Raw genomic sequence first — 16,097 nt, 5'->3', positions numbered from 1 at the left:
TGCAACTCAAGAAAGTTTTTCCTGCCTGCACCGCGACCACCTACGGTGCAAGTAAAACAATCTTTAATCAACCTCTACGCGTCGCTGCCCAATTCTAGTTTGCCGTGCCGACCTTTTCCCCGGCCCATGTGCCCGGGCTGCTGGCCACAGCCCCTCGGCCCCGACACCTCCTACTAAGAAAGTTTCCCAATACCTAACCTAAATTTTCCCTGCTGCAACTTGACACTGTTACTCCTTGTTCTGTCATCTGCCACCACCACCACCGTCTAGCTCCATCCTCTTTGGAACCCCAGTGAAGGCAGCTATTAAATCCCCCTCAGCCTTGTCTTCTCCAGACTAAGTAAGCCCAGCTCCCTCAGCCTCTCCTCATAATGCATTTGCCCCAGCCCCCTCACCATTTTCCTTGCCCTCTGCTGGACTCTCTCTAATTTGCCTACATCCTTTCTGTAGTGGGGGGCCCAGAAATGGACACAGCACTTCAGATGCGGCCTCACTAGTGCTGAATAGAGAGGAAGAATCACTTCCCTTGACCAGCTGGCAATGCTCCTACTAAAAGGAGCCCACTATGCTCTTAGCCTTCTGCACAACAAGGGCTCACTGTTAGCTCATATTCAGCTCACTGTCCACTCTCACCCCCAGTTCTTTTTCTGCAGAGCTGCTGCTTAGCCAGTCAGTCCCCAGGCTGTACCACTGCATGGGCTTTTTCTGTCCTAAATGCAGGAATTTGCACTTGTCCTTATTGAATCTCATGAGATGTGTTTTGGTCCAATCCTCCAATTTGTCAAGGCCACTGTGAATCCTAGCCCTACCGTCCAACATATCTACTACTCCCCCCAGCTTGGCATCAATTGCAAATCTGCTGAGGGTGCAACTCCATCCCTCTTCCAGGTTGTTGATGAAGATACTGAACAAAGCCAGCCCCAGGACTGACCCCTGGGGCACTCTACTTGATACCAACTGCCAACTAGATTAGAGCCATTGATTACTATCCTCCAAGCCCAACAATCCAGCAAGTTTTCTATCCACTCAGTCAGTTTTCTACCCAGTTTTCTATGATGGTTGAGGAGCCTTGCGTCTCCTTGCAGGGCCTCAGGGCAGGCTGGAGTCCCAATCCTATCACAGTCTTTTTACCATGGGCTCTGCACAAGGAGTTCTGGAGCCAAGCATAGAATTTTTTCTTCTCCCACTTAAAAAGCCACAAAACAAAACACTCCCCCCCCCCAAAAAAAAACAAAAAAAAAACAACCCATCATAATTATGGCCAGAGCCCTGAAAGATCATTTAAGGCAACCAAAGCAAACCACTACATAGATTCAGTGCTGGGATGCCCAAAGGACTTCTTTTTCATGTAATAACCCCTTCTGCCCTTCACAAGTGTCCTCCATCCTGAATAACTTGAAGGACATAGGAACATCATGCCTCACTACTGTGTTTGGAATACACCAATGGGAATGAAAAATAAGCAGTGTCACCAACAGATTCGAGGCAGGGTGCCATTTTTATGTTGACTTGCATCTACAATGACAATCCCCGTCATAGTGAAAACCCAGACAGAGGAACTGACAGAGCAAATCTGTGATCTCTCCAGCCTGACCCTAAACAGCAGCTGGCTGCATCACAGAAAGAAGCAAGAAACTGTGTATAATGAAACAAGAAGAGAAGGGATCTAAGAAGCACTTACCTCTGGCTCATCCCGCCAATCAATATTGAGCTCCCCTTCAAATCCTTTCAGAGTCAGCCCAAAGCCTCTCCTTCCCTTCTGACTGGAGGCCTCAACAATGTCTTTCCTCCCCTGGCCATATTTCCCCAGACCTTCTCCTTCACGGAAGCCCATTTTGGCCTGGAAAACAAAGCGAATGGAGGGTGTTGAAAGCAGTTGGACACAAATATAGGGACACCTGTGGCCGAAGGCCAGAAGGATAAATAATATTGCACTGTGTAGTGGTGACTGAAAGATAGTGTGTGCGCTTAATGAATCTCACTTAAAACTGTTCAGGACTCTCCTGCCAGCTCATTTCCTCGATCAAGTGGGAACCAGATCTAGAGAAATAAGTTTGGCAAGATTACATCATTAGAAAAGATTCAGCTGTACAGGAGCAACTCACCTGGATGGCAAAGCAATAAGAAGCTAGAAGTTCCAAAGGTTGGCATATCTGTACACTCTAACATACCAGAACCCTAGCCCTGTCTTCCAACTTATCTACTATTCCCCTGTTAAAACTTCACCAAGCAGGCACAGGACAAACACAGGACACTCTGCTGCTGAAAAGCAGCTCTAATTCTTATGTGAAGAAAAGAAGCTTCAGTAACGGACACTTCTTAAGGCTTTTCTTAAAGTGAGGGTGTCAAATGCATGACCGAAAGGCTGGATTTGGCCCACAAAACCATTCCATCTAGCAGGCTAAGTTGAGGGTGGGGTGGGGGAGGGGTGGCCTGCTGCAGAATTCAGCACCCCTGGGCCCCAATGGACATGGCTACTACAGCAAAGGGGTGAGGAAGGGGTGGTACAGCCCTTACACACCTCACTGCTGCCTGACCCCCACCACCATCCACAAACCCATGACAACACCACTACATGAACCATGACACCACTGGCCCCCAGAGGAGCCACCCTGGGAGGAGCCCCTGCAGGCCAGATCTGTCCCAGGGTTAATTTGACACCCCCATTTTAAAATTTACACCCAGGGTGCTAGCTCTGTCCAGTACAGGGGAGTAGCACACACACATATGCACACGCACGCGTGTGCACACTTGCACAAATACGCATGCACTTGGAAAGCTTTGATCTTAATCAGTAAGCTGTCCATTTCCTTCCACATCTGAAAACCAGCAAAAGCCATTACCATTGTTAATTATTAACCTTTACAAGAAAGGCAGTAAAGTAACATGGTGGCTCTTCAACTGTCCATTATACCCGTCAACAAATTCCTAAGAAGGATGCATGTAAAATGTGATGATGATTGACCCCAGTGACTCCTGCAGCCACTGAATTTTGAATGGTTAGCAGGTCTCACTCCCCTGGACTACAGTGGTACACTCAAAAGGAGATTGGCACTCATCTTGAATGCTCCATGGACCACTATCAGGATCAGCAGAGCAATGCTGCCAGCCTGGCTTGCTGGCCTTCCAAGGAACTGAAGACTCTGCAGGCTACAGTGTGGCACAGGCAGTGAGAAACATCAACTGTGTAGGCAACTATTATCTAAAGGAGTGTAGGTCACTGGCTTGTTTTACCTGTTTGAGAAGGACTAAAACCATTCCCAATCTCTTCAGGCCCTTTCTGTAGGGTAGTTTATTAACTCTGACCCCAAAACCACAAAGTAGCATGAAACAAGATGGTTCCCATAGCCTTTCCCCTTCATGCTCCTCTCTGTGTTCCACAGCCTGCCAAAGGAACCAACCCACTTCCTGCAGCAGTCCTCCAATCAAGCCCACTTTGCTGTTTTTGAGCATCACCAGACCCCCACCCTCCCAGCTTGGTTTGATAGCTGAAGAGGCTTGGCACTTAAAAAGTTAAAAACCACCGTTACAAGGAGGATCACAAAGGGAGGTCGCTTTCAATTAAAATGTAGGCATGTACCTGGAGGACAAATCTCCAGAAACAGAGTGCAGCCTGTACATAAATAACACACGGCATGAGCGCTCAGCTGAAAAGTGCTGCACCATGTAAGATTGTTCCGAGAGCCTCTTTACAATGCCCTTGGAGCCAATTAATAAAACAAAGTCTGAAAGCTAGGTATAGACATGACCCTGCTGATGGCCAGAGTCAACTTAATTTGTGCAATCCTCTACTTGGGGGCCTGATTATGTGTGTGAGTGCGTGTGTGCATGCATGCATGAGTCACGGCAGCAAAAACTCACACTGAACCCACTGTGCTTTACCACAAACAGCACCAGCACTCCCCCTAGCTGTCCTAGTCAGCATTTGTGCTAATCCTGTATCTTCAGAGGAAAACATGGTATTTATGCTCCTTGCCTGGATACGCCTTTGATCTAAGTTGTGTATCTGCCCATACAGATAGAAAGTTAAGTCTGGGAAGTTTCAGTGGGTCTTGTGCTGCATGAAGGGAAAATTATCAGCAATAATAAAAGTAGTAGTTTAGAAAGTCAGCTCTGAAGCTCTGGCAATCTGACACATCACTGAGAGCTTCTCCAGTTACTTCCCACTTGGAAAAAGGTGATACATGGCAATTACAGTGGGGCAAGATACAGGCAGGACATCCAGCCAACAATTAACATTTATATTTAAATGCAGGTGGCACAGGTTAGAAGGGATATGTTTCTATACAGAGTATGTGGGTGCAGTGCAATTGACTGGCACCTGAGCGGGGAATGTAATTAGTTGAATTGAGGTCTTCCTTTTTCCTATGAAAGCTAACATGGTTCTAGCCTTTAATCAACATTTAACCTTTGCAGGGACACAATCAGCACTGAATGTGATCAGTGCAGCCAGAACATCTATCCTAGTACATCCTAAGTTTCACAGGTGTAATGATGAATGCCAGGAGCACCCCTCACATAGACTATACTCTGAACTATGCCCTCAGACACTTATCAGCCTGCTCAAAAGTAGCAGTGACCTACCATGAGCCTCTGGGAGACGCTGTTATACATGGAGTAGCGGGAAGAGGTGCCCTCCACGAGAGAATCCGGTTTGTACTCACTGCTGAAGACTTGATGCTTCTCATCACTCTCGCTGTCAGACCCACTGCTGCTACTAGAAGACTCTGAAAAAACAGAGGGAAGACGTGAACAGGCAGTTATTTCACTGGAACTCAAAATTCATACTGTAGGAAGGCAGGGGGAAGGGGGAGAGGATCTTCAAGAACTAGGAGGTGTTGGGAGAATCCTGAAGACTTCAGATACTAACCTCAAGAGCTGCTGGCTTGAAGAGTTGGTTTGCTTGCTCATTCTTCTGCAAAAGCAGTGAAAAACAACTACTCTGACCCAGCTACATCAGCACTATCCTGGGTGTAAATATATCTCACTGACACAGGCAGGGGCTTACACTGGTGACCTGCTAAACACAACAATGTAAAGCCCACTCTCTGCTGCAGGTCTACACTAGGAGTTTGTCTGGTTTGACTATTCCCTTCCTCTATCAGGTTATGCTGCACCTTACCCCACCAAATCTTTGGCTGACGTAACACAGAAATCCCCAGGCAAAAAGCTTGTTTGGTGCCAAGGATGGAGCTTTCCCTCCTCCTGGACCAAACCCCATTTTTCACTGAAAAACAGGGGGAACTGCACTGAGAAGTAGGGATACTTAAGCCAGACTAAAGAGCTGTAGCAGCAAGGTCCTCTGACTACCTTTCTGAAAGAATGCTGTGTGAGGTGTGGCCCCATTGATTCTGCTCCTCCACAAAGAGTCCCTTCCCCATTCACACAACCCTCTAGCCTCTTGCTCCAGTGATTCAACTCAGTCTTTTGTGCTCCAGGGTTGAGAAGCAGTAGAGCACCCAGGCAGGAAAAGCCACTTTTAGGAGTTGTGGCTGGGGTTCCCCAAACTGGCATTAGTGCCCAGGCTCCCTGACATCCTCAAAGCAGTATTTCTTTGCACTACCCATACTCCCAAATGCCAGCAATAGCACAGGGGCAGATTCAAACAAATATATCTGCATCACTCACACTCAAATTTGGAACAGTTTCTTCACAACTGTTAGGGCTAGACACAACACCTTTTACAATGAGAGCTGACACTAAAGAGGGACTGAAGTCATTTGAGTGAGTGAGAAAGTATTCTGCTCCCCTGGTCAAGTACCTTTTTCCAGCTCTGGTTTAAGCGATCACAGAAGAGCTCTAAAATCCTGAATAAATTCTTCTCCCTTGAGCCACTTCACACTGGCTCCCCCTTACAGCTCACCTGAGGACTTGATACCACCTTCACATCACTTTAGATTGCCTCAGCCAGCTGAGGAAAGGATTCTTTTTCCAGCAGCAAGCTAAAAAGCAGCAACCTATTCTTCTGATTCTCTATTTTTAAATCCTTCCATTTTATCAGCAGAGCACAGGTGCTTCAAAAGATCTTGTGACCTCACAGCCTACATGGCACAGTGCCTAGGCAGGAAGAGAAGAGGCAATATAGAGAAAAAAAAAAAAAAAGAAGCCTAAACCCTCAAATAACCTTGCTCCAGGCAGGTTTAAGTCCAACCCCAGAGGTGTGTTGCAAGTCCTGTTAATTCAAACTCCACAGCAAGGCAGACAGAAGGAAGCTATCCAAGTACTACGCCAAAGGTCCTCAACATCAACATGTCCCTTCCTGGTGACATAACAGCTCTTTCAGGGATGTCAGGGTGCCAATAGAGTATTTTTAGTAAATGCTTCATAGCTCTTTCCACTAGCTGGGATCATGAAGCAAAAAAAATGCACACCACAGCCTGCCTCACAAACTCCACATCTGCCATGTTCCAGTTAAAAGACCCCACAAGTGAAATTTCTAAGCCAAGCTGGCAGCTGCCATACCTGGAGCTTAGGAAGAATTCTGTATTGTAGGGCACAAAGCCACCTTCTCTCCACATCTTGCGTTGGAAAAACTGACTGAGGCTCATATGTTCTCAAAGCAGCAAGTGTGGCTGATTAATTTGGCCACAGTTCCCCTCTCTGCCAATGAGAGTCACTCAGCTAATACCTTAGAATCAGCCTAATACCTTACAATCAGCCATTCCTTTTAAGGGTTGTTGCCAGAAACCATTGTGGGTTTTTACCCAGGCAGAAGTCAAGAGTGAGAAAAGCTAGCCCATATTAAAATACCAACATTACATAAAGAGTACAAAACAAGTCAGGATTTACAGGTATTTGGGAAAGAAAGGAGGAACAAAAATGATTTATTCTTCTTACAACAGGAGATTAAACAAAAGAGGAAACAGCCGTACTTAATAAAGTTCCATAAAAGCCCTAACAGGCAATAGTGTAATGAGAGTATAATTAACTGGAGTAATATGATCATCCTCCTAAGATCACTAATCTATTTAAAAATTACTTTGCCAGAGCTAAGTGACAGGCATAACTGCCTTTGCAAGGACCTTATCAGTTAAACTGCACAGCATTTGTCACTGAGAATTCAAGATGTTATTTAGGATTTTCATTTAAGATAGTTTCTCATCTGGACTAATGAAGCAGTTACTCTCATAGATCTTGGAAAAAAGGGATGTAGATCTTCAGGAAGAGATAGGAAATTGTCCAATACATCAATAGAGCAGGGCTGCAGTATATTATCTACAGCCACTTCAATAAAAAAAAAAACAGACACAAATGGATTTTACAAAACACAATCCCACCAATTAATTAATATACTAAATTTTATCCGAGTTACCGACAAACAGTGACTCATTAAAGGAGTTTAAACATCAATCCTGCTTTTAGAAAAGTGTTTGCCCAAGAGGAAAGCTGAGGTTGGGGGAAGAACTTAATCAAGTCAGCAGTCAAACACAAAATGAAATGTAACTCTGCAAGACTTGCCTTCACCCCAGTAATCTGCCTCCCTTCTGCAGTGACATCTTCACGGCCACAAGCTGCATTGGTAAACTATGGACAATGCAACAAGCCTACGGGCCATACTTTGTCCACTCCGTTAAAGGGTTTCCTCTAGACACAGAAAGACATTACAGCGCTATCAAAGCTCAAGTTTGTTCTGTCCAGCATCCAAAGAGATGTACAAGTTGTCGGCTCCACACGAAAAAAAAGAAATTGGACATTACCGTTGCCTGGCAAAGGAAAGCAAGGTTGGATATGGGCCTTTCAGTTTCCTTCTGATAGACGGATAGATTTTTTTTTTTTTTTTTTTAATCTTCCCCCAGTCCCCTTCCCCCTAGAAATCCAGCAATAACTATGAACTACTGAAATCATCCTGGGTATGCCTGTGCTCCTTCCACAGTGCTCCTGAGAACACTACCAAAAACACCCCTATGCTTCCACTCTGCACATACCACATCCAGAAATGAAGTAGTGAAGCTGCCCTGAGGGTCTCACAGCTGCTCTCAAGCATGGCAGAGACTCAGGGTTGGCAGCAGAGGGTGCCCTTAGGGCAGTTTCATCACATAATTCCCAGGTGTTTACAGAACCGAACTGTCAGCAGCCCTCTGGCTGGATAGGGCACCCCTCCCAATCACACCTTCAGTTAATCTGACTGCACCCTGCTTACTTGTGGCTTGCTTCCTTTTCCCATGTATTCATTATAGGCCCCAGCTTCTGAGTGTGACTCTCAAAAGTACCCTCAAGCAATCCAGCTTCCTTCCTCTTAACGCTCATTAGACACATTTTCCACGCGTCGTGCAAAGCAACAACCAACCAAGTTCTCAAATTCCTCAATCTCTCATCCTGCAAACGCAGTCTCCAGCAGTTGATTCCCTACTGCTGCACGTTCATAATGCAAATACGCCTTTAAAATATTTCTGATTCGCTTTCTAACAGCTCAGGGTAGTCACTGTCTATATGCCCTATGCTGGCAGGCTTACGATGCCTGCCTTTCAGAGTTGGGAACAGAGATACCTAAATTTGTAACTACCCAAGTACCCCACCATAGTGAACATACAGAATAAGATGGAGAGCCAACCTGCTCCAACAAAGCCCAAGGACCCCAAACTTAATTTCCTACATCCACCTCTATATCTTTCTGACTTCAACCTAAGAAAATGACACAGCACTGAGCATTTCTTTTTTCATCTCAGGATATCAACGCGACTCCTAAGGAATACGTATTACCCTCACTCTATGAGAGAAACCAAGGTAGAGAGGGATTAGATGTCACAGTGACTCTGTGGAACTTTATTCAAGACATCTCTCAAGGGTGTTTACCACCAATCCCCAGCTCAAACCACTTATAAACACTCCTTTAATCTCCCTATGCCTCATTCTTTCACATCTGTAAAACTGGAATAACGTTACCAAACTGACTTTACAGAGCAAAGTTATGAGGTTTCGTTTTATGAGCATTCACGAGCACAACCACTCGCTTATGGAAGTTCTCTCCCTGCTTTTATCCTTAGGCTAGGAAAACCCACCACAGCTGAAAAGAGCAACATAGCAGATTTACAATCAGAAACTTTACAGATTGACTTTTATTAGTATCAAGCGTTTGCCACCTGTTTCGCGAGTTTACTGTGTGCCCCTAACTTTTCCCTTTCCCAGATCCATACAGACCATGCATTGCCAAGGTCTTTTCCCAAGGCTGTATATATTTCATAGCAATAACTTTGAGCATGACAGGAAAGTCAATATCTGGTAAATCAGACAGGATACTGTTTACACAGCACCACAAGCAAGGACCATCTCTGTTCTAAGAACATAAGCTTCTTGAAGCTGAGACTAACTAAATAAAAAATATATAAGGTAACCCATAGACAAAAAAAAAAAGACAAATACATGAATCAAAGCAAATAAAGCTTGAATACTCTATTGTTAACTTCAGATCATGTTTAAAAACATCCAAATGAGATGACTTGAAGAAGAGAAATTCTCAGCCCAGTTTACAGACAGAAACTATGTTGGCTTTCCTCCTAGAGTTTGCATTTGTGGTGATGAATTAGATACCTAGAGAGAGAAGCATTCTTTCTTCAAGGTTATCCTGAAGAGAAAAGTATTCTTTCCTGTGAGGCCACTTCTTGACAACTTTAGCACCTAATGCCACTCCTGACCTTACCTTGGGTTGCATGATTGCTAAACTGAGTGTCATCATCTGAAGTGGAACTGAGGGTTAATCCCAGATCCTCTATCCTCTTCCTCTGCTTCTTCTGGGGGCTGCTAAATTCAGGCTCCGCTCTTCTCTTCATTTTTACTGCAAGAACAAATTATACACAATGAATATTATGCAAGTTCACTTCCTCTGGTAGTGGGATGTAGGTATGGCATGCTTCATCACTTCAGGATACATGGCATTTCAGGGTATGTTGCATCATTCTTTAATGCTACAGGTAACGTGTTTTTGTTTCCCCTCGATCCCACTTGAAGCTGTTTACCTAAAAAACCTGCAAACAAGTTCTTTTCCCAGTTGCTCAACAACTTAATCTGTAACATTGTCTGAAACCTTCCAAACAAGAAAAGATAATAGCTAAAGCAAGCCCTTGCCAAACTTAGGAACTCAGGCATTGGATCCAGCAGTCACCGACCTTTCCCGTGAGGCATGTGACCAATTCACCCTGCCCCCACAGCAAGACCACAGAAAGCTGCAGTTCAGCTTCCACCAAACACTGTTGAAGCAGCAACACCACTTCGCACTGTGTCTGTCTACGTGCATGTAGCAGGTTTTTTCCACCATAGAAAATGAGGGCTGGAAGGGACCTCAGGAGATCATCTAGTTTCAGGTGTGTGGGAGGCATGGGGGGCCTCAATCAGCTCCTCGCAGGCTGGCACTACACCAGGAAAAAGTCACCATTTCCCATGTTTTTCTCCTTTAAAGAACAATCCATTTTTAAAATCTATTGTTCCACTTTCAAAGTTTGCTCACGACCCTTTTATATATTCATGCAACCCACTTTTGGGTCATGACCCATGGGTTGAGAAATGCTGATGTAGTCCAACCCCCTGCTCAAGGCAGGACCATCCCCAACTAGATCATCCCAGCCAAAGCTTTTCCTAGCCAAGTTTTGAAAACCTCCAGGAATGGGGATCCCACCATCTCTCTAGATAACCTGTTCCAGTGCTTCACCACCCTCCTAGTGAGAAAGTTTTTCTTCATATCCAACCTAAACCTCCCTTGCTGCAACTTGAGACCACTGCTCCTTGTTGTATCATCTGCCACCACTGATAACAGTCCAGCTCCATCCTCTTTGCAACACCCTTACAGGTAGCTGAAGGCTGCTATCAAATCCCCCCTCACCGTTCTCTTCTGCAATAACTCAGAAACTCAAGACCTTGTGGGTATCGTGGTAGGGAGCAAAAGGCAGGGGGAGAGGGAAGCACTTCTGCCTGCAGAGGGGACAGGGGCGCAGGCCCACCCCAAGGGTTGCCATAGCAATCTGCAATGCCCAGGCCCCTCCGCAGGCAGAACCCTCCTCCCCTTTGCTTAGTGCCTAACGCTGCTCTGCCTGGGCCCTGTCTTTAATGGCTCTCTATGAAGCTCTTCCCCGCTCTAGCCCAAGTCCCCCCCCGGGGGCAGTTACGGAAGCCCCCGAGGGTCCCGTGCGCCGGGAGGAACCCGCTGAGGGACCCAGAGGGGTTCCCGGAGCGCCCGCCCCGCCGACGGGGCTACGGGAACCTCAGAACTCCCCTCGCCCCAGCTGCGACCCCCTCCCCCGCTTGCGCGCGGAGGTGGTAGCGCCCGAGTCTCAGAACACCCTCCCCCGCGCGGAGGTGGTAGCGCCCCCCCGGGCGGCACTCACATGAGCAGGGGACAGTTAGGCCAATACCATGTCCCCAGGCGGCGGAGGGAGGTGGCAGCAGAATGAGCGGACTGCCGCCCAGCGCGCGCCGCGCTCAGTTTCGTTTCTCCGCTGGCAGGTGCCGGGGTCCTCCCTCCTAGCTCGCGCGCGCCACGTGCGTCACAGGGGAAGGCCTGGTCGGCGCCTGCCCCGCCAAGAGGGGGCCTGCAGGCGCACCGGAGGCAGCCCCGAATCATGGGCGGGGCGGCTGAAGGGGGTAGGAGCGGGTGCGAGTCCTGCGCATGCGCGTTGGGAGCGGGCAAGGCTGCCGGGGTGAGCTGGTTGCCATTCCGGCGACTGGGAGAGGGCCGGAGAGTTCCCGCTCCTGCAGCCTCCCGCAGAGCTGACTCACTAGTCAGACCAGGGTTTCCCCTCCAGGGCCATTGCTAAGGAGCAGTCCGAGGTGGCCAGCTGCATGCAAGGGGCTCCCGTACGACCTGCGGGTCTTGTTTGGGACCCCCTGGTGTAACCATGGCCCTGACTTGAGCAGGGAATTGTACTGGGGTACAGACCTCTTGCTGCCTCTTCCAGGCTGGTTTCTAAATAGGAACAGGATTTCAGTAGCAATTCCTTTGAAATCAAAGTTTGCTAGTCATTAGGAAAGAAAGACCTTGGGGGAACACTATCTCAGGAAGAAAAGTCTGAATGCTTGTCCTAATGTTAGATAAATTACAGCTTCAAATCATTATTGGGTGTATTCTGCTCACAACTGTTTTGCTACAAACCCCCCCCCAATAAAAATAAAACGTTGGAACCGTTTAGAAAAGTCTGCTTGAAAAGGCTGATGTTTCACATGTGACATATGTCAAAGCCTACTCATTTCACATGTAAAAGCGTCCAGGTTTAAACAAAATGGTCCTGCAAAGCCCGCATATAATACAGCTTCTCACACAGTAAAGATAGAATAAAGCCTGTGAGAATGCATGAAGCCTGGTAAATGAGGAGTAATGGCCACAAACTCCTGGAAGATCGATGCAGGCTCAACACTAGGAAAAACTTCTTCAGTCAGGGTGTTCAAACTGGAATAAGCTCCCTCCAGAGGTGGTGCAATCATCTGCCCTAGAAATCTTCAAGAGGAGACTAAACTGCCACCTTGCTGGGATCACCTGATACCCAGTTGTCTTTCCTGCTTGGTGCTGGAGGCTGGACCCGATGACCTGGTGAAGTCCCTTCCAGCCCCTTACAATCTATGAATCTATGAAAGCCTCCAACAAATTCTGTGACAGCTGCCTGCCAATAAGGCATGTGGCAAGGGGGGCAGGGTGCAGAAAAGAGATGGACAGCAATGCAAACTAGGGCTACAAGCATCCGTGCACCAAGATGAAAGGATATCTTGAAAGGATAAGAGTGATCTTCAGCATAACACTGGAGGCCCTGGGGATGCTGTCTCTTATGTTTCCTTCTGACAATTTTTTATCTTGCTGAAATTTGTGTTGCAGTGCACATGCACTTAGCAGGAAAGCAAGAAATGCAGGGGGAAAAATATGAGTCCTACATACTATTGCTCAGATCTGGTCATCTCTATAGTAGGTTCACATGCATTAAGTTAAATAAGGCTACTCTAGGCTTTGCCAGGGAATAAAGAGGAGAGGAAAAAAACACTAGGTTTGCATTTTCTCCCATTGAAGCCCATCCATATGCAGCAGTTGTTACAATGTGCCTCCATACCAATTGGCATGCAAAAATCTCCATGCAGTTTACAAACGATAGTCTGAAACACATTATCAAAGAGGTTGATGTACATTATCTCCCTATTGACAGACCAGAATTTGTGCACTAACAACCCAGCAGTAACTCAGAAGTCAAGTCCCACTCCCAGATTCTAAGGTACAGGACATGTAGAAATGAAGCCAACTTAAAGGCATTTTAAAAATGAGTGCATCAGTGCTGACAGAGGTTCAGTATGGAGAAGATTTTATTCTTACCTGTCAGGTAATGCAAATTTACAAGGTGCAAATCAGATGACTTACCTAAGAATCATCCAGTGGAAGACTAAAGCTCAGGCAGTAGATTGTTGGAGCCGAGATGACTATAGTTCCTTCCTCAATCAAGGATGTTACCATATAAAGAATTAAGTGATAACCATGTACCATAAAGTGTTTGTGTAACAAGCACATGGAAAATGGCCTTCCTGAAGAAGAAGAAATAACCTCACAGTAGAGTTCTGACATTGGGTACAATATCTTGCTGAACAACTGCCTAGTTACTGACCTGGATTCCATCCAGGAAGAGCACACACCAACTGCTGCAGCTTCCTGAGCCTGACGAAGGGTTTTTGAACCCGAAAGCTTGCTTAATAACTATTCTCCAACCATTTGGGTTGGTCTAATAAAAGATATCAAATTCACCCAAGGAACCTTGTCTGCCTAGTTACTGACCTTACATCCAAGCTCAGGTTTACCAAGGACATTCACTAGGTAGGTTAATTCAAGACACAATAGCATTTATGATAATTCTTTTTCTTGTAGACGCTGTGTAGTCTGCCAATGCTATAATGTAATATCTAATACCAACTAGCCCAAGTGAAGCTAATTATGTCTTCATATCCAAAGAACCTGAAATACTGCTTCTATACCACAGTGGTTGTTTGAGCTCTAAGGTGGAGTTTGTCCACTTTTTACATGCTTGTTCACTGCATTTTGTTTGTTCTGCTCCCTGGAACAATAATAATACATCTTAAAGATGTGGGGGTGACAGGTGACCATAGGAATTTTGATATTAATAAATACACCTGGGTGAGCAGTGCTTAGACTGTGCTTGGTCTATGGTATTGGATCATCTGTCAGTAATACCTGGCAGCTCCAAAGCTGGAAAGGGCTCTGTAACCTAAACACCTGCAACTCTTTGCAGGAAATTCTAATTTTTTTTTCAACTCCGCTTGCATGTATTGCATTGTATGAAACACTCCCTAAGGCAATGGTTTTCAAGCTTCCTAAAGTCACAAAACCCTTTCATATCACTTCTGCTGTGAAACCCCTACCTCCAGCTCTGTGGGTCACGAAAGCTGACACTGAGCTGGGTAACCCAGCTTGGCAATGGCAGCGCACCACCTCCCAGCCTGCTCTGCCATTGCCTTCAATCTGTTTGCAGAACCCCTGATGATTTAGTGATATCCCAGTGTTCTGTGGAACAGTTTAAAAACCACTGCCCTAAGACCATATACCAGTGCTAAGGTGTTGGAAATTTGCCATTCATGAGGGGCAAACCAAAGAATCCAAAAACATCACAGGGTTAGGGTCCTTACCACCTTGCTAAGCTGAGGGTTTGTGAATTAACCAAGGTATAAAGATCTGTAGCAAATAGCTATTCAGGACCACTAATGTGCTCCAAATCCTGTTTCAAACTGCATCTTCTTCTCAGATGCAGGACAGCTGATAAGCACCTGGAGTGGAGAAGTGCCATCCTTTGAAGCGTAGACAAGGCTGTAGCAATCAAGAGTGGTTCAGCCTTAATTTAGCAACATGCTGGAAACTTAAGTACATTATGAACTCCCCAGGCACTAATAGCCGAGGTTCTATTTTTATGTGTTTTTGAACTGGAGGGGGTTTGCCATAGTGTATCTAGAGGTGTTTATCTATTTGTGGCTCCTTGGTTAATTGTGCTCAAGCAGCTCCCAAGTCAGTCAAGACCAAGTGTCACTGACTTACACCCAAGAAAATTACTGACGATATTGGAAGGTGGAAAGGATGCATTCATCTTACTTTTTAACACTGTTCTTTAATTGGCTTTAAGGGAGATGGCTTCTCAGACACACTGACAGAAAAGGTGACTTTACCCACTTTGCAACAGATGTAATTAAAACACTGACAGGTATGGGAAAGAAGCAAAATAAATACATTTAGTAAAATGAAACCAGCAAAAAAAAGACACACACACGCATCATCATCATGGAAAAAGTATGTACCTGGTAAAAGACATCTATAACCCTGGATAAGCTTCTCCTAAGTTGGAAGGCAACTAAATCTCCTACTTTCACAGAGAGGCCAGGGAGGGTCAGTGTCAACCATTCACAATCTTTTGGTGACCTACCTACCTCAAGCACTTCTCAAGAGGATCTGAACTAAAGTAAGCCTCTGAAGGGTCCATGTAGAAACCAAATGTTAAGAGCACTGGTAAGTGGGAAATCTCAAGAGGGGGGTGACTCCTCCACAAGAGAAACCACTAAAGTTTAAGGAGGACAGAGCTGCTTAAACCTTATATTCTGGAACAGATATCTGGACCTTGTCAGAGTTTAATTGATAAGACACATCCTGTTAAAAGAACATATTCTTCTGCCATAGCATTGCCCTACGCACATCGCTGTAATGAGACTTTTCTTTAGAATAAGATAAGGTAAAAAAAAAGAAGGAATGCTACAACCTAAAGGTTCTGCATTTTCTATATTTACTTACATTACTGGCATACTGGTCCCTGTGAATACAGGTCAGCATAACCTGTGACATTTGTTGTACAGATCCCCAAATGCATGAGGTTTTTTTCAGAATAAATTCATAAAAACAGTGCCTTTGGCTAAAATGTTTCTATCGCTACTCAACCAGAGCTATTAAAAAGAGCAATGATAAACATGGGTCCAGATCATTCAAGTCTATATTAACTACCAGAAGTTTATCTCACTAGTTGTAACAGGCAACACTATAGAACTTGGTGTATTTTGTCCTCCTTAGAAACAAGAAAAGTATAAAAATGAGAAAATACATGCACATGGAAAGAAAAATATTACATATGAAAAGGTTCTCCCCATCT

The 16,097-nt window shown here is 45.5% G+C and overlaps 1 protein-coding gene across 4 annotated transcripts in view; it reads right to left on the bottom strand.

Moving 5' to 3' along the window:
• The window catches only part of CMTR1 (cap methyltransferase 1), a 38,016-nt gene extending 26,524 nt beyond the window's left edge, over positions 1-11,492 (bottom strand). For 2 of the 4 annotated variants that reach the window (XR_003092823.1, XM_006018572.1), the window contains exons 1-4: positions 11,316-11,492; positions 9,638-9,772; positions 4,585-4,727; positions 1,682-1,840 (exon numbers count right to left, since the gene is read on the bottom strand). Coding sequence is in view for 3 of the 4 variants with exons in the window: in XM_006018572.1 (XP_006018634.1) it covers positions 1,682-1,840; positions 4,585-4,727; positions 9,638-9,767 (432 nt within the window). In the remaining variant the exon portion in view is untranslated. Of the gene's footprint in view, positions 1-1,681; positions 1,841-4,584; positions 4,728-9,637; positions 9,773-10,813; positions 11,208-11,315 lie in introns of those variants that run through there. The other 2 variants (XM_006018573.2, XM_025197843.1) reach the window with 2 other exon arrangements.
• Between the last annotated feature and the right edge of the window lie 4,605 nt (positions 11,493-16,097).

The sequence above is a fragment of the Alligator sinensis genome, unplaced genomic scaffold (genome assembly GCF_000455745.1).
Source record: "Alligator sinensis unplaced genomic scaffold, ASM45574v1 scaffold198_1, whole genome shotgun sequence".
NCBI lineage: Eukaryota > Metazoa > Chordata > Crocodylia > Alligatoridae > Alligator > Alligator sinensis.
Note: the sequence above shows the minus strand (reverse complement) of the source record. Positions and strands in the feature narration are given on the sequence as shown.